Consider the following 27,113-nt stretch of genomic DNA (forward strand, 5'->3'; position numbering starts at 1 on the left):
CAAACACAGCATTTAAATTTAAGTACTGTTGAGGACTTTGAGCACTTGTATGAACTGTGCTTATAGATTTGTGATTGCAGAGATATAATTTGTCAAATGACATTTTAAATATCCACCAACACTATCGACACAAACACTTAATATTAACAGGTCTCTCTTAAAAATGAGACCTCATGCCTCGGTGAGACTATCTGTGAAAATAAAGGTGAAATAAAATTGATTTTACAATAGTAATAAAGTGTTTTATGGACACTTGAAGTATTCTGGTTTGCAACAGTGATTACTTATCCACATGCAATGATTTATATAAGCATTAATAAGAAATGTTTTGTTTTTTTCTAAAAAACAACTTCTATAGAATACACAGCTAGGCAAATTTAAAGTGTAACTGTACTAAATGTTTAGTGTGATGGATTACTTTTCAAAAATCTCATTTAAAGGAGCTCACCACTGAGACTGCTTTGGGGTATTTAAATCAGTGTAAAAGCCTGTGGTGCAAACTCACAAGCGTGTCAAATCCTCTCTCGGTCAGTCTGTCAGGGTCCATGTGACCATCAGCCCCTGCAGTGAATTCATCCTGGATGGCTCCTCTGAATAGCTGTGTGTAGAACAGTGTGTATTGCGGGGTTGCATCATGAGCAATGACTGCTACATTGGGGAGATGCAACCTCAGCACAGCTCAGCAAAAGAGAATCCATCATCCAGGACAACGTAGGGACTGAGGACCCACTGGTCCTCGTGTAGAGACAGACACACGGTACACTATGCAGACATATACACAACCAGCCAGGAGTTTTTTTTTTAAAGCCACCCTCTACCCTCTCAACCAAGGCCACTGCAATCAATCCTGCTGTTCAGGTCACTCCAAATTCACATGACAATGGATGCTGCGCCAAACCGCTCCAGTTGTACTATGCTACCCCAGTCCTGCCATAGATGAACAACATCCTTTCCCTTGCACCCTCTACCCAATTCTATTCACCTTTCACTTAATACAGCCACAGTGGTTGGGACATTAAAGGTCATTTCTGAAAGAGAAAAAAAGAGAATACAGATCAGGTCAAAACAAAACAAGTAGGCATTGCTTACAAATTTCAAGTAAGGTGGACATCTCTCAGAACTGGGCCAACTGCAATAAAGGATGGAACAAATACTGTATGTGGCAGTTTCCTGTTGGTTTGACACATATGATGCAACTTTGTGTGAGATTTACATTCTGACATGTGTCTAACTATTGCCTGCAACTAATTAGGGAAGACATATTTACATATTACAGACGTGTAATGAGGTGTAATGATGCATCATCAATCCATATAGCTTTGCATAGTTCACATTCATGTTAAATATGTTCCAGTGACGTACAGTATGTGGATATACTGTTTGCCCACACAGCCTACTCAGACTTTTCTTAAAGACATGCTGGTCATGACAAAAACGACCACATATCCTCACACGTGTGAGAGTTTGTTGGTGTGATTTGGTGGAAAGATGGGCGTCATTCAGCCTGTGTTGGAAATATCTAAAAGAGGAGGTTTGGCTTGGGAATGTAGAGCCATACATTTGGAAGGATTTCTGAAGCCATTCTGGTAGGTCACAGTGACCTTGACTTTCGGCCACAAAAATATAATTAGTTCATGCTGAGCTGAATTGAATGATTGTGCAAAATTTGAAGAAAAGCCCTTCACGATTTTCTTGAGATATCGCATTCACAAACATGGGACAGGCAACACATTATCACCAGTGTGGAGGCATAACAAAATAACCATGTTGATAAGATGTAAAGCCAATGGTAAACATGTAGCATTTAGGCCTTGTAACAAATCATTTTAGTCCAAGACAAATGCCAAAAATAATTGTGTTCAGGCTTCTGGAAATATAACTGTAAACACTCATTCATACATAGCAGCCCTCTCCCCAAAGAAAATGTGATTGAAACACAGAAATGCCATTTGAGAATTTAATTAAAATAAATAATTAGCAACAGTCCTCATAACATCCCTCAGATCTGAAGGCAAACTCAACCATTTAAAAAGGCAAAAATATTTTTGATAGGGTTTTATTTTAAAAAAAATATCTGCCAGCATCAAAAATGTGGCACATGTTTGTTTTTTTAATAATAAATATAGCCTCTTTTACAGTTCAACAGTTGCATTCGGCAATTATCATACAAGCAAGGTTTGAGGAGATGAATGATTGGCCACAACACTGTGCATCACCAAGATAACAATGCCTCAGTGGGACTGATTAAACAGGACGGTGGAAGAGCTTAGGTACAAATTTACGCCGTTGTTTTCTACATTTTCATCTCTTATGCTCAAAATGAAAGAGCTGAATGCAAGTTGAATAACTTCCTTTATCGAACAACTGTGCTGCACCATAGTCAATAAATGGAAGGCCAGACAGGCATCTCAAACAGAACAGATAATGTTGTTTTTTAATTCTTTGAGTGTACCGCCCCCTAGTGTGATTCAGAGGAATAGAGTCAAGCATACAAAGACGCTAATGTGCCAGTGCAGTACGACAAGATACATTGAAGCACCCAAGTGTTAAGCAGCATCTTTCTACAATGTTCCTGTCATACAGTGAGCCCATGTCCCACCAGTGTGTCCCTCTTTTTCTCGCCTCTTCCTCTCTCTCCTCCCAGCCAGCTCTGAGGCCTGTTCAGGTACAGTATGTTTTCTTCCTGGATGAGTGCGTCTTGAGCACGTCAAAGAGTCTTAGAGGATTTGTTCGGTGCTAGATGCCGACATGTCAAGTAGTCTCCAGGCAGCATACGGGTTAAGCTCCTCCTGGTCTCGACAAAGAGCCCACACATACATCATCCTGAGCACTTTCTCCTTGAGAAACAAAAACAGATGGATTCATTTACTTGAACTGCTCTTAATCGCTGTAGAGCAGGTCATTTTTCAAAAGCTGCAACCAAATATTAACATCCACTTTATGGTTAGCCTCATCTTAGCCATGTTGTGTTTTATAGAGAAATGGCTCCATTTATTACCAAAAAAAAAGAATATGTGAAAAATCATGAAAAAAGATGCTTAGTTCAAGGTCCATCTATTATTAATGTCCAGACTTTCCAGACACAACTCTAAAGAACTGTATACCCACCATTAATCCTCTGGAAATAGTCTTCTACTCTAAACACTGAGCAGGTGCCAACTGCACGGTACTGAGTGGACATTTTTTACCAATTACAGGTGTCCCTGAGGAGCCCTGAGTGGGCATCGTGGCTGCTTTACAGCCCATAAAGCTGTGTCTGGATCCTGGGTGAAAATAAATGATAGCATGCCCAAACACTAAGAACTGGCTACAGTGTCTTATAACCTTCCCCGGGTGCTTTGTTACTATAGCATCCAAAGCTTTCTAATACGAGTATAACCCAACACAGATGAGCAAACTGCCAAATAACTTACTTTTATTGTTGTATTTGTGTTTGTCTTTGAATTTACTTACAGGATCTCCCTCTACAACTTCTCCTTTGGCATTTCGGATCACCATGACTACCTGAGCCTGGAAGGTGATAATCAATACTGGACCCTGGTCCATGATCTTCCCCATGGCCAACTGGAGAAGACACATATTACATACACAACAAATGTGATTTTCAGATGAAATTCTAATATTAAAACTTTGTTAATCGTGGTTTAATGGCTTTAAAACATTTAGAAGTTGGAGTTGATAAAGACACTCAAAACAATAACAGCCCATCAAAAATACAGCAGTGTTGAAAGTTAACAAAAAGACACATGCTATGTTTGACAATACCTTTTACTTTATGTTAATTCTTTTTTCAACCTTTGTCCCTGCCGATCAACATACTGTATATAGTGAACACAAACTCTTCAAAGCAAATCAAAGCAAAACAACTGTGCAATAAAACGTTGGTGCTATTCTCTTGTGGAAAAACAAAGCAGCTTTAATGTTAATAAGAAGGAAAGAAGGACAAGTTGAATCTAATGATGAATGTTTTCATTATAAGTCTTCTCACCTTAACCATAACAATAAACAAAAAATGTAGTATAGTCTACTATAACTTACATCCACATTGTCAATGTCCAGGATCTTAGAGTGGAACTGAAGTCCCATGGCCTTAGCTTGCTGTAGTGGGTGTGCCAGCTGACTGTATGTCTACACACCCAAGTGAAGGAGATAAAGAAGGTGAGATTAAGTTATGACCAGTAGCACTTTTTTAATATCTTCAAGTTCAGACTCAGAATGCAAGAAAGGTCATACCGCTTCATAACACCAATCCTTCAGAACCTCCAGCTCCCCTCTGATCATTGCCTGCGTGAAGACATACCATTTATAAATACACACGGAAACCTTATCACACACAGTACTGGTGTGTTCTCCCTCTCAATTGTAACAAAATCCAAAATGCATGAAAATAAGTATAAATTTAAAATCTTGCGAGTGACACTGGTTTGAACAATGAGAACCTAGTACTAGCAGCATCTGCAGTCAAACATACCTCCAGTATATTAGGAATGATATCTCGTTCACACTGCTTGAGGAAGGAATCTTTGTCAAAGGAAGGATCCACCTTCAAAATCTCTGTAAGGACTTCGGACATCTCCGTCTTTGAAAATAGTCCGCCTACGCACATGTGGACAGGAGACGCATGGTTTAAACATAAAATCACTTTAGATGAATAAATAGCGAAACATAAATAAATACAATGGAAACAGTAAAGCAGCTTGAGCAGAGCTATTTTACAGCAGGACATGGATGAACATTTGTTGGGGTGGGTTCACTCCAGGTTCTGCAGCAGGTTCAAAAACATGCAGATTAGGTTAATTGAACACTTGTTCGTTTCTGTATGTATCCTGGCTGATAGAAGGAAGCTCTGTACATACATGTGCTGTACGAATGTATGAGGGAATGGTACCAAAACCGCCGCGTAAAGCAGTTTTGAGTGGTCATCGAGACTAGACAGGCACTGTATATATACAGATATTTACCATAGATAACATAAAATCTGAGACAGATGATATGAGGCACACATTTTCTTTGTTAAACCTTTCTTTGTAAAAGCTTAATTTGACTTCTTGGTTTTATTAGTTATCAGACTGAAGTCTCTCACCAATAAGGTCGGTCATCTTGTCAGTGACAGCACGTGATGCTCTGATAAAGGCATTGTCGCTCTCATCATACTTCATCTTCATCTCAAAGTATCCTGCAGCGATAAGAGTGAGGTAATCAGTGAATGAAGCCATACATTTCCAGTTCTTGCGTTTTCCCCATTTCAATCAGCTGAAAAAGGCCTAAACCACATGTTTTCGCATGGATGGTTCATTGTTCCATCACAATATAAATAAAAACTAAAAGTTTGAGGGGAAACATGCTAACAGTTCTGACAAGTTATGGAAATCTACATAGTTGCAAATATGTTGACTTTAAGCAACGTCCTAACTGAGGCAATGTTTTTTTTTTACCTATCAAAAGATAGACAAAGACAAATGTTGTTTCCCTAACTAATAATATCTATCAAATCATCAATTAAATCAACCACTTGCAGGAATCCCTAATTCTACACAGTCTAGATCTAACATTATAGCAGCAAAATCTACTAATTAGTGCATACAGCAAATGTTCATCAGTGCCGCTAATATAACGCTTTAGGATATGTAAATTGGTCTCCATCCAATTAAGATATACATTCTATATTTGAATTTATCTGACCAGAGCTAAGTAATCCCCAACAACAGTAGACCACGTGCAGGGTGAGATCATTTCTCCAGAATCTTTGCAAACTGTTTAACTACTAGTGCTATCAAAGTGCAACTTTATCCCCAGTATGGCAGTATGGCTCTGGTTAGTGACAGTTTAACATGAACATGAAACATTCAATTTCATTCTAATTGATTTATAATAAAAGTTTGTTGTAAATGCATATCCAAGGACGCTAAGATAATGCAGTGAGTTACTTACTGTTAAAGACAACATTGTTGTCTTTGAAGTCCTTCCACTGTTGGTACCATTTTGAGTCCTTGTGGAGCACAACACCCATAGCTTCCCTAAAAAACACAAAGGGGGAGGTTTTGAACAGAAGGAAGAGAGACATGGGTATCACAAACTAGTGGCATGTTGCACACAGGTTGCTCGTCATGCTTAGTATGAGATTTTCACAATATATTAATATAAAGGAATACAATTCAAATATTTATTGGTTGAAGATATTCATTTGCATTTATGCAGTTTTGGTGAAGAATGCTTTTACACCACTCACTATAATAAAAGTACTTAATGAGGTTAGATAAGGGTCTGCATCCATTTCTTATTCTGTAAACTGAGGGACACTGCAGATGTAGCCAGAATCCAACAACATCTTGCTCATCTCTTACAATATTACTAAGAGGTCTGATTTTAGGCATTTAAGTCAGTCTCTTGTTGGCTGACCAGGTGTGAGACCATAGACAATGATTATATCTACATAAGTGGTACTAGCTAACCAGAGAGTTGTTAGTCTCTCAAGATCAGGGCAAAGCAGAGGGCACTCACGTACTCGTTGGCTTTGAAGACTTTGTTATCATCTCCTTGACCCTTGGATGAAAACTCACTTCTCTTTCGGAGTCTGGCAGGAGGCCGATAAGGGCCAGTGTGACCAAGGTCACCAATCTCTTTCTTTACACTCTCCATGCCCTGAAATTTAATTAACAAGTAGTAGTCAAGGTTTGACATGTCATATATAAGATAACATTGTGCTTCATAGTGATAGTAGAGATAAACAGACAAGGCAGAGGGAGATGGGTGGTGACATACAGCAAATGGCCCAGGTTGGACAGGACATGAGCAACAACGTATGTGATCTACCTAAAAAAAAATGGCAGGGCATCGCTGATTTATCATTTTCAAAGCAACCATTTGTGAGTTATATTCAATATCACCTTTATTACTTAGAATTCATCACCAGTCTTGAAATTTGATGTTTGTACACAATGCTTTACATAACAGGGCTGAGATTTATTTTTCATGTGTACATACTTATTATCATTTGGACACAATTCAATAAAAATTTTGCCTCATGGTAAAATACATTGTACATACATCTTCAACCAAGAGTAATACTCCATACCTGAGATATTGCTTTAAACGCACCAGTCTTCCCCAAAATCTCTCCACCCTTTGTGACGGATTCTGCTGAGGTCTTAGCTGTTTTGGCTGCTTCCTCCATTCCTCCCTTGATTTTCTTGCCAATCTCTGTCCGACTGACCTCTTCCAGCCCCTGTCCACAAACACACAGGACAGAGTTGCACATCTATTCTGTGGCATCAAGGAGGAGGCTGTGTCTGATTGAGGAATACATCCTACTTACCTCTTTAACTGTCTCAGAGATGTTTCCCAGCTTCTTCTTTAGAATCTCAGATGTTTTTGCTGTTTCAGACTCTATAGTTTTCTGTGTAATAGATGGGAGGAAATTGGTTGAAAGACAACACCATATACCCTTAAACTTATTTTGCAGAGCATGCTACAATTTTGAGTCTTAAGTGTGGACTTATACTAACATATTTCCTTCTAGCTTGTTTTAACGCGTCTGACTCCTCCAGTTTTTTTGCCTCTTCCCGAAACTTCTTAATGTTGTCTTTCATTTCTTTATTCTTGTTTAGTTCTTGCTTCAAGTTGTCCAAAAATTCCCCGAGAAAACCTTTCCTGCCACCACCCCGCTCCCCTGACAAATACCTCACTTGCAGAGGGGGTAACCGATTGATGTGGGTGGTCTGAAACAGAAACATCACATTAAGATAAACTTATTCAAAGCATGCCAGCCACAGTTCACTCAAACTTGGGCTACATTCACATTAGGTCAGAGTTTTAGAGCTCCCAAAACAGAAAAGTTTGAAAAATTGAGTAGTGTGGATGTAGCCATAACATTATTGTGTTGCTTATTGAGCAAGTAGGAAAGGATGGAAATTGTATGTACAGGGTGTCCATAAAGTATTTTTTACAATTTTAAAAATGTATTACAAAGGCAGTTTCTAAGATATCTTAACCAGTTTTGTTTTATTGTAATCAGTGGTTGTCAAAGTTTATCACATTGAAATTATGTGTTTCAGGTATCCTGACTGTGAAACAGGTACTGTTAAATGAAACCATAAAAAATGTCTACTCCTCAAGAGAAGGCAAATTAAAGTCAATTTTATTTCTCAAACCCAACATCACAAATACAATTTGCCTCAAAGGGCTTTACAGTCTGTTCAGCAAGTTCACCCTCTAGAAACTCCATAAAACACCTTGTACGAGGAGAAAACGGGAGAAAGCTCAGGATAAACCACAGGACTGACACATGCAGGTGTCACATGTACAGAAAGACGCTCAAAGCAAACAACGCAAATGTCTGCTGTCCTGTCACACAGCAGACAGGACTGAAACACAGCTTATGTCAAGTGTTCGTACCTTTGAAGAACATGTGAGGAAACCTCGTATCCTGAAGACATTGGATCTGTAGTGAAGACGTAGGTAAGAGGAAGGGAATGACACCAAGCCTCTTCCCGCACAGATCTGGAAACATACACAGAATGGAACACTCCTGCCAAGGAAATGCTAAAATGCGCATTGTATACACTTTTCAAAATGGCACGTGAACGAAAAGAATTTGTATTTTAAATTCGTTTTTTAAGAAAAACATTTCTGAAATGTGTTGCTACCAAAGCAGAATTTGTACTTCGCAAAACTTGAATTATCCGATGTTGAGCTACAAAATACAAACACCAGTTCAATAACACATCGAAAAAGCTAACTCGGCTAGCTTACGCCACTTTTGCACCCTGTAAGCAGATTACGTGACATTCTTCGCCTGTGTTTAAACATACTTTTTTTACAAATACAGATAAACGCCTCGTTACAATGTTGCGCCGTGTCCCAGGAACAATATTCAACACAAACGCTCCCAGTGCTTACCTGGTAGGACAGCCATACGGGGGCCGCCATTTTGAATGTTCCCATGACCTCCTTCCGGTGATAACCTTCCATGTCCGTAAAGGGAGGACATTCAGAGTCACGTGACACCCCTGAAGGTTCATGTACCTCAAGTAGACTTTAACTACATGTAATGCAACTACTATTTAGTGGTCTCCATGGTTTATGAACGATGGAGTTTCACCGTAATGACCAGTCTTGTTATTAAAATGCAACACAAGAGTCTGATAATTTCAAATGTTGAGATTTACTTATCAAAACACCTTATACAACAAAGGCAATGAAAGATGAACATGACAGAAAAAAATTAAAAGATTGGTCTCTAAAAAAAAAGGAAATACGAAAATTTCAGACAACTAAAACAAAACACTTTCACTGATACAAAGTACTAACTAAAATAACATTTGCAGTTACACATATCTAAACAAGCAAAGTGTATTCATATTTGCTGAGGGGTGAATCAGATCAAAAGAGTGTTTGGACAATGAAAGACTAAATGAAATGCCACAACTCAGGCACATAATTTATGCATTCCTATCAATTCTAACATCAATCTCCCTTCCATTCAGCCGGTAGCCATTCATCGTCCGGCAGGCGCGCTCAGCAGTTTCAGGGTTGTCAAAGCGGACGACACCACAACCCTTGGACTTGCCATTCTCCATCTTAATATCTGCATACTGGACCATGCCTGCAGAGGTGTTAGAAGTTACATGCGTGTAAGCAAGTACATATTGTGATTGTTTATTTTATATTTACACAACTAAAAATACTTACCACATGTATTGAAGGTGTCTTTCAGCATCTTCCAGGTGAAGTCAAATGGCAGCTAAACAAAATTGAGGAAGTTTATTAAAATTACAAGTCAAAAAAATCATAGTCTACTATTTTTCTGCACAATTATACAAGACTTACATTTCTGACAAAGATTTGGCAACCCTTCCTGACATTGCCACCCCCAGTTCCAGTTCCTCCAGCACCAACTCCTCCAAAGGAATTACCGCCAAATCCGCGATCCAGGTCAGCAGAGCGATCGAACTGGCCACCACCAACTCCTCCAGATCCCATCCGGTCCATGCCAGAGCTCATGCGGTCAAGGCCACCTGTGGGGAAGCGATCCAGTCCTCCACTGGAGCCCATGCGGTCGAAGCTGCCGGCCATTCTGTCAAGGCCAGTGTTGCCCATGCGATCCATATTCATTGGGGAGCCAAAGTCCAGACCAGATCCCATGCGATCTATACCAGAGGGACCCAAGCGATCGAACCCAGAGGGGCCAAGGCGGTCCATGCTGGAGCTCATACGGTCCAGGCTAGGTCCAAGCCTGTCCATACTGGGCCCCAGCCGGTCCATACCTGAGCCAATTCGATCAAACCCAGAACCCAGCCTGTCCAGGTCAGACCCACGTTCCATCCGGTCCATGCCCATGCGGTCCATTCCGGACATGCGTTCCATGTTGCTTCCCAGTCGGTCCATTCCAGAGTTCATGCGGTCCATACCACCCATGTTGTTTCCTGTAAGGGCAAAGTAAAATAATAAACATTATCAATGGTCTAAGCTAAAACAAGGGTTTATCTTAAGAGGCTTATTGCAGGACTTATGAGAGCCGCTTCAAGCAAAATCCTGAAAATACGAACCCATTCCTCTTTCAAAGGAGTCCCCAAAATTATTGCGAGACATTCCCATTTCATTTCGCCCAAACTCCCTGTCAAAAGCACCACCAATTCCACGGTCCATCTCTGACAATGCAAGAGATTAAACCATTAGAAATGCCCAGCAAACGTGAAAGTAATCCACGTTTGCTTTGGTGTGCATGGCACAGCTCAAATATCTTCTTACCATTCATTCTGCCCATTCCTGAAGAACCAAAGCGATCCATGTTGTTCATTCCTCCAAAGTTGTCCATTCCTGTAACAGAAAACAGAAAGTCTCAACAATTGTGGAAAAGATTTATCACTGTTAGAAATGTGTGATAGAATTAAAATGAAGGCAAATGTTTGTGTGGTGAGATTATGCCATTGATGTGAGGAAATTGTTCAGAGGATTTTCAAATGTATGGCTGTATACATTAGTAAAAAGTTAATTAAGGTTCGGTACGTACCACCTCCCATACGGCCTCCCATGTTGTTGCCAAAGCCCATTCCATCCATTCCTGCAAGTGAGAATAATGATGAGCTACTTCAATTCACTCTTTTTTCCTTTTTTAAATAATAAAAACAATGAGTCAAATTACCACCAGGACCCATGTTGCCCATTCCTCCTCCTCCTCCTCCTCCACCACCACCTCTGTTAAGCTGGTTAGCATCAATAGGCTGGCCACCAGGCCCCAGACCCATACCAACACCACTTAGACCACCTGGAAAAAATGATTACAATATAAACATTACTTGAACAAATAAATCAATTTATTCACAGCATTACCAACTCAAGCATCAAGGAGATCACTGTGAAATCCATGAATATTCTTATGGCAGAGCACCCTCTGCATGTAAAGCATAACAGCAACATTTACTTGGCTAACAAAGCATATTAGTTTACAGTGCAATGGACATTTAACTGGTTATCCAAGTGAGGAAAACACAGTAAACGTACGTGGAAGAGCAGAAGCTCTATCAGGTTGTCCAAAATCTTTGGGCAGGGACTTCTCATCCTGAGGGAAAAAAAAGGAGAAAAAAAGAAAATTCAGTCTATGCCCCCCAGATACAATCTGATTTATAGAAATGTTCAGGCAACTTACCAGCTTGACATGCATGACCCTGTTGAACAGCAGTTGTCCATTGAGCATAGCTGCAAGTCTGTTAAGGAAATTGTACAAAAGGCACCTGGAAACAACGTAGCTTTACTGAATGAACATTACATGTTAACCCCAGTCAACGTGTTTTATAAAAGGATACAGACAGCTTGGACTGCTTCAATAGGCATTTCGAATGTTACTGTGCCCATGCCTCGGCTCTTCCCTTCCTTGTCCTCCAGAATGTCAGCCCTCAACACCACACCAGCCATGCTGAACACCTCTTTTAGCTTCTTCCAGCCCACTTTGTAATCAAGCTAAATGCATAAAGAACAATTTAAAGGGTTATTGCATAAGCAAAGTCACACTTAAGTTCGATAGAAAAACATTAGAACATTTATTTGTCAAGTTATTTTAGCTACAACAAACATCTTTTATTATTTGACCAATTTACATTTATTTCTAACTTCTGATATCAATTAATTATTCAGATAAAACTAAATACCAAACAATAACATGATTGTAGAAACCTTACATTAACAACAAAGATAGTGCTGCCAATTCTGCCAGCCTGGAGACCATGGATGACTTCATTAGGGATGTTGGGGTTGTTCATCAGGCTGGGAGGAATGTTGACCATGGGGCCATTTGGTCCAGGTCCCATACGCTCCATGTTGTTCATATTGTTCATGTTGTTCATGTTGTTCATGCGGTCCATTCCCCCCATTCCGCCCATTCCTCCCATCCCTCCATGTCCTCCTTGAGGGCCTCCACCTTGAGACTTGTTGATTTCCCTCTGACATATGACACCATCAGGGTCCTAACACAGCACATGATAATATGACAAGTCACACACTGGTCTGAAGAGAAAAGTTTATAAATGTTAGTTCTTTGTTGTCATAGCCTACCTCCTTCACTTTCAGGGGTCGTCCATTAAGATTGTGCTTGTTAACCTTCTCAACTGCTTTCTTCATTAGCTCTTCAGTCCTAAACTCAACAACACTGACAAACAATAGGAACAATTAGTGCTGGGCACTATGACCAATAATGTATATCACAGTTCTTTTATTTATTTTTATGCATGAGCATGGAGAAGTGCTCCAGCGAGAGAGACCGTTGTATCCTGTATTGAGTGTGGACACAACTCGTATAGCGGTCTTGTGGAATATGAAAATTAATATCAATAAATATGAAGTCTTCGGTGTGAACCAGTATACCGCCCAGCACTAATTAGCAGTCCTGAATGCACACTGGTTCATGAATGTGTATGTCTAGTATGTAGTATGATAAATCAAGTCAGAATACTTACGCACAACCCTTTGTTGATTGAAGAATGGTCCACACCAAAAGATGTAAAAACAGTTCAAATTAGTAAAAGCAACAGTTATTATAGATGTTAAATTGTCATACAATCTAACCAAAATGAGAATTTCATGCACAGAAGTTCAACACCACACAAGCCTATGGCCTTGGCCACAGCCCCGTGCTTCCAAATAAAGTTACATTATATCAGGATTTTCCCCATTCTCTTAGACAATGCAGTCAAGTCTGAAGAATATAAAGAGTATTTTCCAACATCCAAAGGGCAGAAAATCCATAGTGGAATAAGATTCCCAACTACTGAGATACTGGAGGTGTCTTTTCCATTAAAGCAGTTCTACAGAATGAGTTATATTTAACAACCATCTAAAGCCTTGTAACAACCACTTGCAGACTTAAGTTCATATGCAAATCCAGCAACCAAAAGGGACATTGTCAACTACTGCAATCCCACATGATTGTCTACAAAGAAAGCTGAAGACCTGTTATACTAGCATCAACTCTGGATGGCCTCAAGGTAGTGCCACAGACGACACCAATGAAACATGCCTCTGGCATGCCACCATTTCACACACTCCACCAGGTTTCTGAATCTGAACAGTTTCCAACAATGAAAATAAAACCAAAGCTGACAAACACAGGTTTGCCTTTATTGTTGATTTTTTTATTTGTATGTATTTGCACTTACCCTCGATTTGCCTTCTGCGTCCATTAAGTGTTCCACGTACGTTACCTCACCCACTACAAATCAGATTCCAGAGACGACACACACCAAGGGGAGAGAAGCCGAGAGAACATTTGGGGTTTAGAGCAGAAACACAAGTAGGGCGGCCGTTGACAGTGAGCTCAGACTGCCAGTCCTGAGCATTCCCCCAACACCGCAGCAGCACAATATGGTACAGGTCGACAAAAAGCAAGCTTAATTTGTTTTGACAAAAAAATAGACTTCTTAGCCTGTCCTTGTTGGAATTCTCCTGAGGCACCAAAAGCAATCGAACCGAGGACAACAACTACTAAAATCGCCATCAGCATTCCCATTTGAATATAATGCAGTGCACACCACCTTCAATATTTAACCAATGAATTTCAACTCATCAAAACCCCTTCAGTGCCTCAACCCATGTCACTGCAAACCTGCACATACTGTGTCTATCACAATTTGAACATCAAACTAATGCACTGATATTTGCCATCAGCTGAGCCTAAGATGAAACCTACAGTGAGAAAGCTAACCATAATATTTGTTTCAGAAGGGACAGAAAATTCACCCATTTTAGGATGCACAATATAATAATTTTGATTCAATGTTGGCCACAGCCACTTTTAATTTCAGGTTTGTTTGTTAAAACAAATCATATCATGAACCAGAACCTCCAAATACAAGGACAGTGCTAAAGAAGTTGCTTCATTTTGTAGACCTGTACCCCAAGAAATCCCCAACGCATAGCTGTGTTTGGCACAACATGGAGATCTGCTGAGAAAACATTTGCTTGTCAAGGTCATACCTAAAAAAGAAAATGCAATTTAACTACAGTCAGTTGTCATACAACAAATACCAAGCACTCCTTCTGAAAGAGGATTTTACCCATCTTGACACTTGCTCTAACAGGAGTAAATGCCAATTTAGTGCATTACTTATGACTCATCAAAAGCTTTCCAGTAGCCCTTAAAAGCTAGTTTCTCATGAATAACAAAATATTAGATCCATTTGGTACCTTTAACAAAAAACTTAAAAGTTAATACCCTTTAAATTCATAGTTGCTGCATAAGTGATTTCTTTTTAACCGTGTCAAAAAATGTTGACCAATTTATCAAAAGAGCAGAGGTCTTACTGTTTGTTGACATGTAACTGGGAACAACTGGTTCCTCGTTTCAGGGCAAAAATAATTACACTACAGCAAAGTAGTGCATATTTGTTCATGCATTTCTTGAGAAACCCATCTCTTTATGCCCCTTATGATTCCAGGCCACTAGACTTTCACATTAGTGCACCAACTTTCTTTCACTTCACAAAAACCACAAAAGGTTGTAATAGTCACAAGAACAAATGAATGTTCTGACAAACACCCAGGTTCACAGCACTTGTGCAAGTCTGCAGGAATTCCTTTGACACACAAGTAAAAAGACCCCATATCTTGTTTCCAAAAAACTCCCACAAACATTGTACACCTAAAAGTTTGTGCAAAAAAACCCCACAGTCCTTCAAAACTGCAGTGGTCAAACAAAATGACCCTGGTTATTTTAACCATGTCCACAGCAGACTGTGTCTAGCCATTTTCCAGACACCTTACCTTTTTCTTTCATTAGGTCTTTGAGGGCTTGCCATTTCACGTCATATGGGATGTTGCTGACAAACACGCGGTATCTCTTGTTCACATTCCCATAGGGTTCATAGCGTCCGGTTCCACCTCTCTTCTGGGGCCTCTCTTTCCTGCTGACATTGGGCTCATGCTTGACTTTCCCATTGATTTCTCTGTGAAAATATAAATTAAAAACAACCCTTAAGAATGAGATGGGATGTGTAAATTATGAATTTGTAAAAGCCACAAAAAATAAATAAGCACGCACTTGTACCAAACAAATCTTACACTGATACGTAATGCTATGAATGTATTTTGTAATGTAATATTGACGGTCCTTAGTTTTACTTATGTAAGAAATTAAATATGTTATATTTACAACTTAGGGCTCCAAGAATACAAGACATCGCATAACAATTTCCTGGTGAGTACTGGAATTGAACATGAAATTGAGAACCCATGTGGGTAACATGGGCAAAATTGTCTTTGAGTGGTATTGCTAACAATGCGTCCATATTGTCTTTCGACTTAACTGGAAAATGGTCGGAGGTGATGTCAGGCCCAATTCGGACCTCCGACTATCATGCAAATGGAACGCAGCTTAAGTAGGCGCCATTTAGGACCTAATAATTAAACACGAACCAGAAGTTAACTAACCTATACTACCTTAACGAAAAATCGGTAATAAAATTCTATGTTTAATCATCTACCGTTCACTTGTTATTAGAGCATATATTCTAAGAAATGTGTATTGTATGTTGTACATTTAACACGAATAAGAGCTATTTTTTATAATACTTTACTTAAGGATCCCAGAAAGAATAACTGCTTCAAACTGGATCAAATTTTATGGAGTAATGACGACTTAAAAGGAGTACCGATACATTTGCTACATGTTACTGCATGCTAGCAAATCGGACGATTAGGTTAATGTGGCGTGGCAAGGCCGCTCTGAGAGCGTAGTTGGACTGACTGATCGTACAGTAATGTACCATATTATCCGTTTAAGTTGCTAACGCCACATTTAAAAACACTACTTTTGCAATCGGTCCACTTACAATGACCACATGGGCCGATTAGCTTTGAAAAAACACGGCCTCGAGCACGCGCCATAACAGACGAAATGTAACACTTTGTCGTGAAATTGTTGTGAATAAAGCCTTTTAAGGGGACGCACTAAACCAAACGATTCTCAACACATAAGAGCCAATAAAATGTATTCCTCGTGTATATAATCATAACCATAAACTAGTTCCTAAGAGTCAACAAAGGAATCTGGATGAATGGACTTACCCCGGCTGCTGCTGCTGCTGCTGCTGTTGCGGTTGCTGTTGCGGCGGCGGCTGCTGCTGGCCTACTTTCTCAGTCGCGTTTTCGCCCTGTTCGTTGGACATCTTCTCTCGCTAGTTTGATTATTTCTTTAAAAAAAAACACTATCACAAATAATAACGAAAACGAGGGTTTTCACGATTGATATCAGCAACAAATAGCACGGCTAGCTGGGGGACTTCAGAGACCACTCCTGCGACACCAGCTACTGAAAATGGCGGTGAGAGCGTTCGAGTCTACCCCAAAGAATGCTGGGAAGATCAAAGGCAGCGACGGAATTCTTCTTCTTTTATTTTTGATGGCGGATTTTTAGCAAATGGCGCATTACCGCCACCTACTGTAGAGTTGCGTCACCTCCACGTTGTTGTTGTATAAGCTGTGGCAGTATTTAGTTTCAAGTTTCAGACACGTTTTGAAGATATCTATTTCAACAATTTGTGTTATAGAGGCTGATATAATCAGCCTGATATAATCAGAGTGCATCTACATACATTTGTTCAGAGTTGACTATAGAAAGCAAAAAAAATAGTTGTGTGCTTATTTGCTCTTTTATTTATTTATGATTGTTTTATTTACATGTGGTACATTATGAAATTACAGGTGGTGAAGTTGTGGGGGTAGTTAATTTATGTATGATTCATGTTTATTTCACTTCAACAAATGTTGTGTTCAAGGGTTTGAGCTTTGCTTATTTGTTGTTGTGTTTGTTTAAAGAATGTGTGTTGTTTTATTTTCGTTTTTGTTGTGTCTTTGTTTGTGTCTGTGTGTTTTTTTATACTTTTGGGATATTAAACATTTTCCTGCATTGTTTCTCCTGAAGAAAATGAATGAAGACGACATATTAAAAGCAGGAAAGTCCATTTTGTCTATGTACACACATTTCACATAGAACAGTCTTCATATAAGCTTGCACTACATATTTATTTAAATAAACATGTTTCTGCTTTTACAGATTCTATTGTTGGCTGAGGTAGTATTTTTGTTTGTTTACCAGTTTGAATGCTAGTTAGACCAAGGGCCTTTCTGTGTGGTTTGCATGTTCTGCATGTGCTAGTGGGGTTTCTCCAGATACTCTGGCTTCCTCCCACTTTCCAAAAATATGCAGTTTGATGATAAGGTTAAATGGACCTCAGGTGTGAATGTGAGAGTGAATAATTGTTTGTCTCACCACTCCACACACAACCAAAACACAAATCCAGAGTGCATGAGGAAACATTACATGGCATATGTTAGAGAACGCACTGTATTCTAAACACAATACAAGATCCAACAATGTAGAGCCAAACTGGGCTAAAAACAAGGTTAAAAAAAAAAATAAAAAAAAAATACAGGGAATAAAAACTGCACAGGATAAAAAATAGTGAAAAATACATAATACATAAATACATAAATAAATTCAATAAATAAAGCCCATAGGTGTATTGCACTTAACCCTTTAAGTTAAGCTGGCTCTGTGTTCAACAACATGACAGCAGAAGGAAAAAATGACTTGGAGAATCGGTTTGTCTTCCTGGGAGGTTGCGCATAATGTCGTCCTGTTGGAATTAACATAAATTCATCGCCTAGTATAAGGTCATAAGTAATTATACTTATACACAACTGCTTTGCATTTCTCCTCATAGCATATCATATCATAACATATCACATCATATTATAGTTTTAACCCTCTAACTTTGTTGACTATTGATACATGAATTGTTGAGTTATTTTGAATGCTAAACAAAGTCAGCACTGCACACACTGGTGCACTTAATAAGTCCCTTGCCAAGTTTGAATTGCCTCACAAGTGAGCCATCGAACAGTTATGCAATTACCAGGCAGACAGATGGACAGTAATTAGTCTACTCTGTTGGTGGTGTATCATGTTCAGTTGCATTTCTTGCGTCTATTTTATTTGTTCACAATCCTCACCTCCAGAAGGAGATTCAGGAATCTCTGCTATAGAAACAAACTGAAGAACAGCTTCTTTCACACACACACACACACACACACACACACACACACACACAGATAATCACACACACAACCAACTCAACCCCACCTCACAGACAGACAGGTGCCTGGACTGGACATTAAACAATATACACTTCATACTGTAAATACGATCAGTATCACACAGGTCATTGCTATGTACATACCTCCATAGCCATTACTGTATTACTCTGTTTTGCCCTTTAATACACTGCTATTTGCACTTCTGGTTACATGCCAAACTGCATTCCATTGTCTAAGTGTTTGTTTTATAAATGACAATAAAGTTAAATCTAATCAAATCTGAACTAGAGGAAACACTCACAGAACACACATTTCTGGTAAGGCAATTCAAGGTCCCTCATTGTCAATGAACTCAATCTAATCTGATGGTAACCATTAATCCGAGCATTTCTGCCTTTGGTCATAACCTACATCCCGAGAAAATGTCATATTTTCAAACAATCATATCCAAAAACATGACTTCTTAGCGAAGATAAAAAAGGAAAAAAAAAACTTCAGTTCATCCCCAGACCACGCGGAGGCGACAGTGAATATTTGAGTATCTCAATCAAATTTCCCCAGAGACGATAGCAGTTAGCGGAAGTAGTGTCTGCTCTCCCGGTTGCTGCTGGCTACTCGTCTATCCTTCTTTCCCACAATAGCTTTTATTATTCTTCATTAATTTTCTATTTTGCTTGACGTAGATTAGACGCGTTCGCAAAATATTAGTAAACAAACCTCTTAAAACTGCGTTTCGTCGGTTCTCGACTCTCATCAGTTTAGTGTAGTTTAAAAATGATGTTGTTAGCGTTAGCCTCTACATAGAAGCGCATTTAGCTGACAATATTGTATTGTACTAGCGCCAGTAAATGACTGAAGACTACTTACGCTTGACATTCTGAAGAGAAGCGTTAAATCACATCATAGTAAACAATGACTACAGGCGCTGATGTAAGGGATATACTGGAATTGACTGGTGGAGATAATGATGGACCTATCAGCAAGAAAGACCTCATCAACTCCGACAAGGTGAGAAACAAACTGAAAATATCCTCAGTGATGCATTTCAGTCCGTCCACACTGGTCGAAACATGACTAACTGTTTGATTAGTAACTTAAAGTTAACTTGGGGGACCACAGTTATCCCATGATACGCTGATATATGACTGAAAAGAGGCTGTCAGAATAATGTAATAAAGAATACATTTTAAATGTCATAATTTACTTTGTATCTTAAGTAAACCGTCACAGTACTGTTTACTGAATGTATAATGTACTTAATGCTGTTTACTTATAATGAGACTACAAGAAGATAATAACTATATTAATAAATGATACAATATATCTATTACTGCTGATATACACACCAACGCACTTCCAGTATCATAGATACAACATTATTATAAATGTAGGTCAGGTGTTTTTCTCATAAGGATTAATTGTCACATTTGTCATTAAAACCTCTTCAGAAAAAGCCTTGCCAAGCTCTGCAAAACAGACATGATAAGAGTGCAGCAGATAAATCACACATTACAATCTGTCTGCCTTCAACTAGAACTGTATGTATCATTTCTGCATCTATTTAGAAATGATAACCCAAAACAACAACGCTGACGATAATTTAAACCTGTCACCAGTAATTATCCTCACACAACTATTTGTATATATATCTATATGTTTTTTTGTTTTGTTTTTTAATTCTAGTTCAAAAAATTGTGCTTGACAATGTCACAAATGAATGATTTAAAATAATCTATTTCTCCATCACATTTTCAGAAAAAATCGAAGAAATCAACAGAAACTTTGACCTTCAAGAGACCGGAGGGAATGCACAGAGAGGTCTATGCTCTGCTCTACTCAGATAAGAAGTATGGAGTCCTTTTTTAAATCATTTATCTTGAATTGTTGTGTTATGGTTTAAAATGTGTGTGATGACAGCATAGTCATACATACATGCAAACACAAGGTGGACATAAACATTAAAATCACTAAGCATCCCAAATGACAAACATTTCAAGGTCAGCTACAGTAATAAAAAGCCTCAGGCAAAACATCTACAGCCAGATGTTTCTGCCTCCAGGTCATCCCCTTAAAAGTGTTCAATGAGACCAACTCTTTTTGTTTCAAAGTTTTCTGTAACATGTTCCAGGATTTAGTTACTCTTAAAGCATTTCAGTTGCATTACCAGGGCATCAGTGCAGCGACAACTGGTAATGTTTTTCACTTGAGAATTCAGACAAGAAGAGTTCTTATACTGTATTCTTACATGCTGCCTCTAGCTGTCTGATCTTTCACACATGTTCACTTTAATGTTCACTTTTGTCACTTTTTTGTGTGTGTACTGAATGTTCTAATTGATCCAGGTAGATCATTTTTTAACAAAACAGATTTTCATTAAATGATCATATTAACAAAGACATGTGTTTCCTGTTGTCCCCCAGAGATGCACCCCCTCTGTTGCCTAGTGATACTACTCAGGGCTACAGGACAGTAAAAGCCAAGTTGGGCTGTAAAAAGGTGCGTCCCTGGAAGTGGATGCCCTTTACTAATCCCGCTCGCAGGGATGGGGCTATCTTCCACCACTGGAGACGTGTAGCAGAGGAAGGCAAGGACTACCCTTTTGCCCGTTTCAATAAGGTAGGGTTTTCTAGTGTCTTCATTTCAGTCCAATCACAAACAACACATGTGTTTTAAAGCTGCCCATCCCCTGTCACATCCTCTCCTCCAGGTATGCTTGATTTATTTTTTTTAAATACTTGTCCTAATTCAGTCTTTCCTTCTGCCTGCTTTCATAGACAGTACAGGTACCAGTGTATTCAGAGCAGGAGTATCAGATGCATCTCCATGACGATGGTTGGACTAAAGCAGAGACAGACCATCTGTTCGACCTGAGCAAGCGCTTTGACCTGCGTTTCACAGTTGTCCATGACCGCTACGACCACCAGCAATACAGAGTAATCACTGTTACTGACCCACAGTACCCACATTTTCTTTAATCTAACTCCCCGTGACTTAACATGAATGAACATTTCTTCCATGTTTTCTTCAGAAGCGTTCAGTGGAGGACCTTAAAGAACGGTATTACAATATTTGTGGTAAGCTGACAAAGGTCCGTGCAGCTTCAGGGACAGAGCCCAAGATCTACATCTTTGATGCTGGCCATGAAAGACGTCGTAAAGAACAACTGGAGAAGCTTTTTAATCGCACACCTGAACAAGTTAGTAACTTTGTCTTTTTATTTGGCATCTAACTCGGTTGTTTCATAAGCCAAATAAAACTGCAACTAGTAGTGTAGTTGTGCTTTTTGTGAAAGGAAACCTTTATTAATAAATGCTAGAAATATTTATCAAACCTTTAAATTGTTTTTCAACGTTTTAAATAATAAGATTGCACCACTCTCATTTTTCCTGCAGGTGGCAGAAGAGGAATACCTAATTCAGGAGCAAAGGAAGATTGAAACTAGAAAGAAGGAGCGGGAGAAGAAGGCTCAGGATTTGCAGAAACTCATTAAAGCAGCTGACACAACCACAGAGTTAAGGCGGGCTGAAAAGAGGGTGTCCAAGAAGAAACTCCCACAGAAAAGAGAAACAGAAAAACCGGTACGACATGCACTCCCACAAAAAGAGCAAAGAAGCCATGAGGCAACCGTCGATACACGACAATTGTTTACCCACTGATTAAGTCACAAAAAATAAACATAGTAAAATTGTACATTTTAATTCATAATTTCCGAAATGTACAACGTTTTGTTGCACATTTTCCCCTATTAAAATTAATTGGATTGTTCAAAACACACATTTTCATATTCCGTATACTTGAATCTAGAAACTTTATTCAAATCTACACCTTTCCAGCTCAATTAGGATATTATTCAATTTCAATTTCTCATTCAAATCTATTGAAATTAGCCTATCCAGCTTCTCCATCGAGCTCAATATAAACTGACCTCCCCACTTTTGAACACAAAAATTCCCACACTAGATAGTCACAGTAGTTAAAAGCAAAAGTCAGTTGTCATAAAGATCGGTAAAAGACAGAGTACAACGCCTATCACAGAGTGACACAATACATTGTCACAGCATGTCAACTCTTCATCGATGGTGCTCTTAAAGGGACACGGCTCCTGTTTAGCCACCGGTGCAATGGCCCATTGTTTCTGCAGCCTCAATACGAGGTGATGTCAGGTGTAGTTGTATAATCTTGTGTTCCTCTGTGATTGTCTTGTTCATACTGTGGTATTTCATTTTTGTGATGACTGTGACAGCCCCAGTCGACATATTAAGATTGTTTTCACAAATTTTCAACTTCTTTTTAAACATTCAGTGACTGAAGTAGAAACTTGAATTCATCATTTCAGCCTCTCATTCATATCAATTCAATGCAGCATGTCAGAGAGGCTTCAGCTCAGACAGAAGGCAGCAATCCCACTGCGTTGTCTTGAGAAATTGCCTTCTCTAGTTTTGGTTATTATTCTTATTGTTCATTTATTTTCCTTCAGGCTGTTCCAGAGATGGCAGGCATCAAGTTTCCCGATTTCAAATCAGCCGGAGTTACGCTACGCAGTCAGAGGGTGAGTATATGTAGATCCTTCTTAGGTGTTAAAAATAGTATTTTACACACACACAACTTTTTGGCTGTCCCACACTAGTGTGGAACCTATAATACTAATTCAAAACAATGAAACTGAAGCTAGAGTAATTAAGAGTGCTATCAGGAAAAGTATTGCCAATGCGTCAGGGTGTGTCATGAAATGCATATCAAACTTTTAAAATGCTTGGATTGTTACACCTTTTTTTAAGAAAATCAACTAAAGTAAAATTTAATTGAACCACTATTAATATCAAAACAAATTTTAGTGACGCTTGAACCTGCAGTTGATGTATGTGAGGAACCAAAAAGTCTGACTTCAGCTGGCCATCTCTCATTAGCACTGTGATGATTAATTCTGTTAGTGATGATCTCATATCTGTAAGATCTAGCAAGGGAACTCTTATTCATCTTCAAGACTGATGAGGAGCTGCCGCTCTCTATGGAAAATGCATTAGCACTGCTAAAGAAGTGGAGTGCCCCTCCAGCTAATCAGTCAGACAGAGTTCAGTGGATAAAGACATTTTGATCTGGCTCACTGAAGTGCATTTCATAGGAATTAAAAACCCTGAGGTGGAGCTGTTTATCCTAATATCTCCAGCACCTGAAATTACACACTTGAATGTGTTGACGTGTGTGTATATCTCACTGTGTGTGTGTGTGTGTGTGTGTGTGTGTGTGTGTGTGTGTGTGTGTGTGTGCGTGCACAATGCAGATGAAACTGCCAAGCTCTGTTGGCCAGAAGAAGATCAAGGCCATTGAACAGATTCTCGTAGAGCAAGGAGTGGGTGAGTGTGAATAATATGCAAAAGTTTAACATTTTAAAAGTTGTCAGTCAACGTAATGTATCATAACACACAATGTATATGTGTTCTACATCTGCTGGGTTAAAATGACAAATGTCAAACCTCATGTCTAATCATCTTCACCTCTGTGTGTTTAGATCTCAACCCCATGCCTACAGAAGAAATCGTACAGATGTTCAATGAGTTACGTAGTGACCTGGTACTGCTCTACGAGCTGAAGCAGGCCCACAGCAATTGTGAATATGAGCAACAGATGCTGCGTCACCGTTATGAAGCTCTCCTAAAGGTCGGCAGTGGAGCCGGGTGTGGAACTGCAGGGGCAGGACTACTCGCTTTACCACAAGGCGGTGAGCTCAACACCACCAACAGCACTGCAACATCCACCCCAGGGGGCGATGTTCAGAACTGGCCCTGTGTAGATGACATCAAAGTGGAAGCCAAGGAGCAGATCATTGATGTTGTAGGAGCACCGCTAACCCCTAACTCGGTAAGGTCTGCACCAGCTCAGCGCCATCAGACATTTTCCATGCTTAGTTTTCAGCTTGTTAGTATCAAGCGGTTTCCAGTGTATTTGTAATAAACTGCTTAAACTGATTTAAGCTGATGGAATTCAGTCCAAAAAAGCCAGGATTTTTTGTCACTGTCTTCCTCCATTATTTGCGGGTTAAAATCTGGGGTGGGAACTATGGTGTACGCACAGAGCACCCAGGCCAGCTTGACTTAGACTCTGGTCCAACTGAAGGTATACATGCAGTAGTTATTTGACTACCAATCACATTCACTGGGACTTTGAGAAATTCAATTTATTTGATTTTCGATTTTAATTTGATTCTACAATTTCACTCCTTTTTGCTGTCCTAGTGACTTGCTTTTTTCATAACAATGGTCCGTGGTTTGGAAACATGCAGAACTTCGAACTACAAAAACATTACTGCTTCACTAAACACTCATGTGATCTTGTACATCCCGCTGCAGCGCAAACGGAGAGAATCTGCATCTAGCTCATCATCGGTGAAGAAGATGAAGAAGCCATGATGAAGATGAGAGCACCAGCTGGTGCATAGTGGAGTTACTCTAGTCACAGTGGAGAAGCACCACTGACTCCACACACACACACACAACTTTTCACCTTCTAAACAAGACCTCTCCACCCCATCCCCATCTGGATTGCCCAGCATTTTTGTGACAAAGGCAACAACTGAGTGACATTTCATTCCATTACTGCTCGTCTTCCTGCCTCCACCATTGCTCGGCCATAGATGAGGCAAAATCAACTGTAAATTGCCAGGCTGAGCTAATCAGGACATCGGCAAGAAGGTGGGAGTTACAGGGTAATTGAAATGAATTGGAATGAAAGAAGAGACTATGTGAGTGGGAGGACCTCCAGCCTCAATGCTCATTTGACCCATCTGAGGGGTTTTTGTAGCCTAATCACGCCTTAGTGTTTACTGGAAATGTGTTTTTGTTGTAGTCTGCAGAATTGACTCCATCTCCACTGAGGAAAGAGATGCCATTTCTATCTACTGCCTGTGTTTTATGTCGGACTTGTGAGGCTGATTTGTTTCGTTTGTCCTCAGGTGACCTTGAATATGCTTTCGTCAATGATTCAATAAACCTCACTGACTTTGTTTTCTCGCTTTGTTTTATGCGTCTTTCTTCCACGGTGATTATCCCTTTTACATTGCAAGCCCTTTCTCAGATCAGATCTTAACGTGGAGGTAATTAGTGTTGAATACACATTTACTGAGGAAATTGTAGGATCATGGCATTCTTGTCTTACCTGTCATTTAAGTTAAGTGACAACTAATGACTTCATTAATATGATAATTAAGTATTAATCATTCTCCGTTTGGCTCAGCCAATGAAACTTCATTAGGTCCCGTTCCCATAATATTGCTAATTGCGTGTCAGTTATAGAGTTTAGCCTACTTATACGTTAATTTGTATGCAAATTTTGAAAACGTTTGCCCAAAAGAGGTTGCGTTATCTGGACACACAATGTGTGTAATATTTATATATGGTATCTGAATAGATATAGCTATAAAGATATTAAGAAAAATAATATAAAGATTTCAGGTTCAAAAATCTGCTTACTAATATATTTCAGTTTGACTTCTGTCTTTTTATAAGTTTTATTCTTTTTAATATAGCCCTTGTTAGTATTTTATAAAAAAAAACATCATTATGAAATGATGAATTAGGACAAATCAAAAACTGGATTATATTGTATAATTTTTGCAAGTTTGTTCCATAGCTTTGAATATGTACTTGCTGTATTACACTCAACACTTCACTCTGTAATGTTTACATGTGTGATGAACTCAGTTGACTTCACTTGATTTCTAAAAGAAGACGAGGTTACATAAGGTTGACAGTGCACTTCAGAGCAAAACAAACAAGCCATGAGGTCTAAGGATGTCAATGTGCAGAACTGTCTCTGAAAAAAAAAAAAAATCTCTGCATTTCAGATTTCCTGAGCTGGCTGAGGCGCAGAGGTCCTATATGAAGACAGGGGAGCTACACTCAACTAAACTCCCTCATCTTTATTTTAGTCTTGATCCTCTCCAACCTCAGCAGGTTCCTAACTTAACTGGCACATATGAGAGCACAATAACAGCCACTGAAAGCAGCATCACCAAAATCAAAACACCATTATTATCAGACCAAATTAGCACCGCTAAGGTTAGGAGTCCCACTATACGCTGTTTGATTGAGAGGGAGAGAAAGAGTGAGAGAAGGCAAGTAAACATGGGTAAAATGGATTCTCTGTGTCTATATTTCATGTTGAAAATTGGCTCATAAATCCAGTGGTTTGATCTATGGAACCCGTCGTTGCTTGAAAAAACCTCCGTAAATGTGTAATTTCTCCCTTGACAGAACACAGCCGAGAGGCTATCTTTCTTTCGTTTCCTCCTCCCCTCTCTCCCTCTCTCTCCCCATGGTCTCTGTCTCTCATTCTCGCTCCCTCTTTACCAGCCTGGTGTAGGATTAATGCTCTGCTCTCTTCCCCCTCTCTCCTTTCATGCTCCTCCGATATCTTCTTTTCATCACCGCTCAACCATTTATCAAAACTGGAGTTTCCCTCTCTCTCTCTATCTCTTTCTGTATCTAAGCCAGTCTTAAGTTATTTGGCAGGTATGTTGTAAGATAGCTTTC

General features: G+C 39.3%; 3 protein-coding genes across 5 annotated transcripts; 1 reads left to right on the forward strand and 2 right to left on the reverse strand.

Moving 5' to 3' along the window:
• Positions 1-2,408: 2,408 nt before the first annotated feature.
• timm44 (translocase of inner mitochondrial membrane 44 homolog (yeast)) lies at positions 2,409-8,985 on the reverse strand. Its single transcript, XM_044044135.1, has 13 exons — positions 8,899-8,985; positions 8,395-8,499; positions 7,506-7,718; positions 7,316-7,396; positions 7,076-7,225; positions 6,506-6,642; positions 5,932-6,017; positions 5,084-5,176; positions 4,472-4,596; positions 4,234-4,284; positions 4,039-4,128; positions 3,454-3,564; positions 2,409-2,837 (listed from the first exon to the last, which is right to left on the reverse strand). Exons 1-13 carry the CDS (start codon positions 8,968-8,970, stop codon positions 2,718-2,720), a joined length of 1,434 nt encoding a protein of 477 aa, XP_043900070.1. The 5' UTR covers positions 8,971-8,985; the 3' UTR covers positions 2,409-2,717.
• A 159-nt stretch (positions 8,986-9,144) lies between these two features.
• Positions 9,145-16,829, reverse strand: hnrnpm (heterogeneous nuclear ribonucleoprotein M). Of its 3 annotated transcripts, XM_044044123.1 has the most exons (16): positions 16,555-16,827; positions 15,253-15,434; positions 13,650-13,702; positions 12,951-12,958; positions 12,550-12,643; positions 12,177-12,461; positions 11,805-11,958; positions 11,648-11,697; positions 11,503-11,560; positions 11,144-11,266; positions 11,012-11,062; positions 10,750-10,818; positions 10,548-10,649; positions 9,829-10,424; positions 9,691-9,742; positions 9,145-9,604 (listed from the first exon to the last, which is right to left on the reverse strand). In XM_044044123.1, exons 1-16 carry the CDS (start codon positions 16,653-16,655, stop codon positions 9,441-9,443), a joined length of 2,142 nt encoding a protein of 713 aa, XP_043900058.1. In that variant the 5' UTR covers positions 16,656-16,827; the 3' UTR covers positions 9,145-9,440. The 3 variants fall into 3 exon arrangements, with proteins under 3 accessions (XP_043900058.1, XP_043900059.1, XP_043900060.1); XM_044044124.1 differs by lacking the exon at positions 10,548-10,649 and having other exon boundaries at positions 16,555-16,829; XM_044044125.1 differs by lacking the exons at positions 13,650-13,702; positions 16,555-16,827.
• A 2,328-nt stretch (positions 16,830-19,157) lies between these two features.
• Positions 19,158-25,592, forward strand: dmap1 (DNA methyltransferase 1 associated protein 1). Its single transcript, XM_044044134.1, has 10 exons — positions 19,158-19,593; positions 20,341-20,432; positions 21,006-21,201; positions 21,360-21,518; positions 21,614-21,781; positions 21,978-22,163; positions 23,063-23,134; positions 23,867-23,939; positions 24,095-24,444; positions 24,933-25,592. The coding sequence occupies exons 1-10, from the start codon at positions 19,498-19,500 to the stop codon at positions 24,990-24,992; spliced, it is 1,452 nt and encodes a 483-aa protein (XP_043900069.1). The 5' UTR covers positions 19,158-19,497; the 3' UTR covers positions 24,993-25,592.
• Positions 25,593-27,113: the final 1,521 nt, after the last annotated feature.

The sequence above is a fragment of the Solea senegalensis genome, linkage group LG14, assembly GCF_019176455.1.
Source record: "Solea senegalensis isolate Sse05_10M linkage group LG14, IFAPA_SoseM_1, whole genome shotgun sequence".
NCBI classification, from domain to species: domain Eukaryota; kingdom Metazoa; phylum Chordata; class Actinopteri; order Pleuronectiformes; family Soleidae; genus Solea; species Solea senegalensis.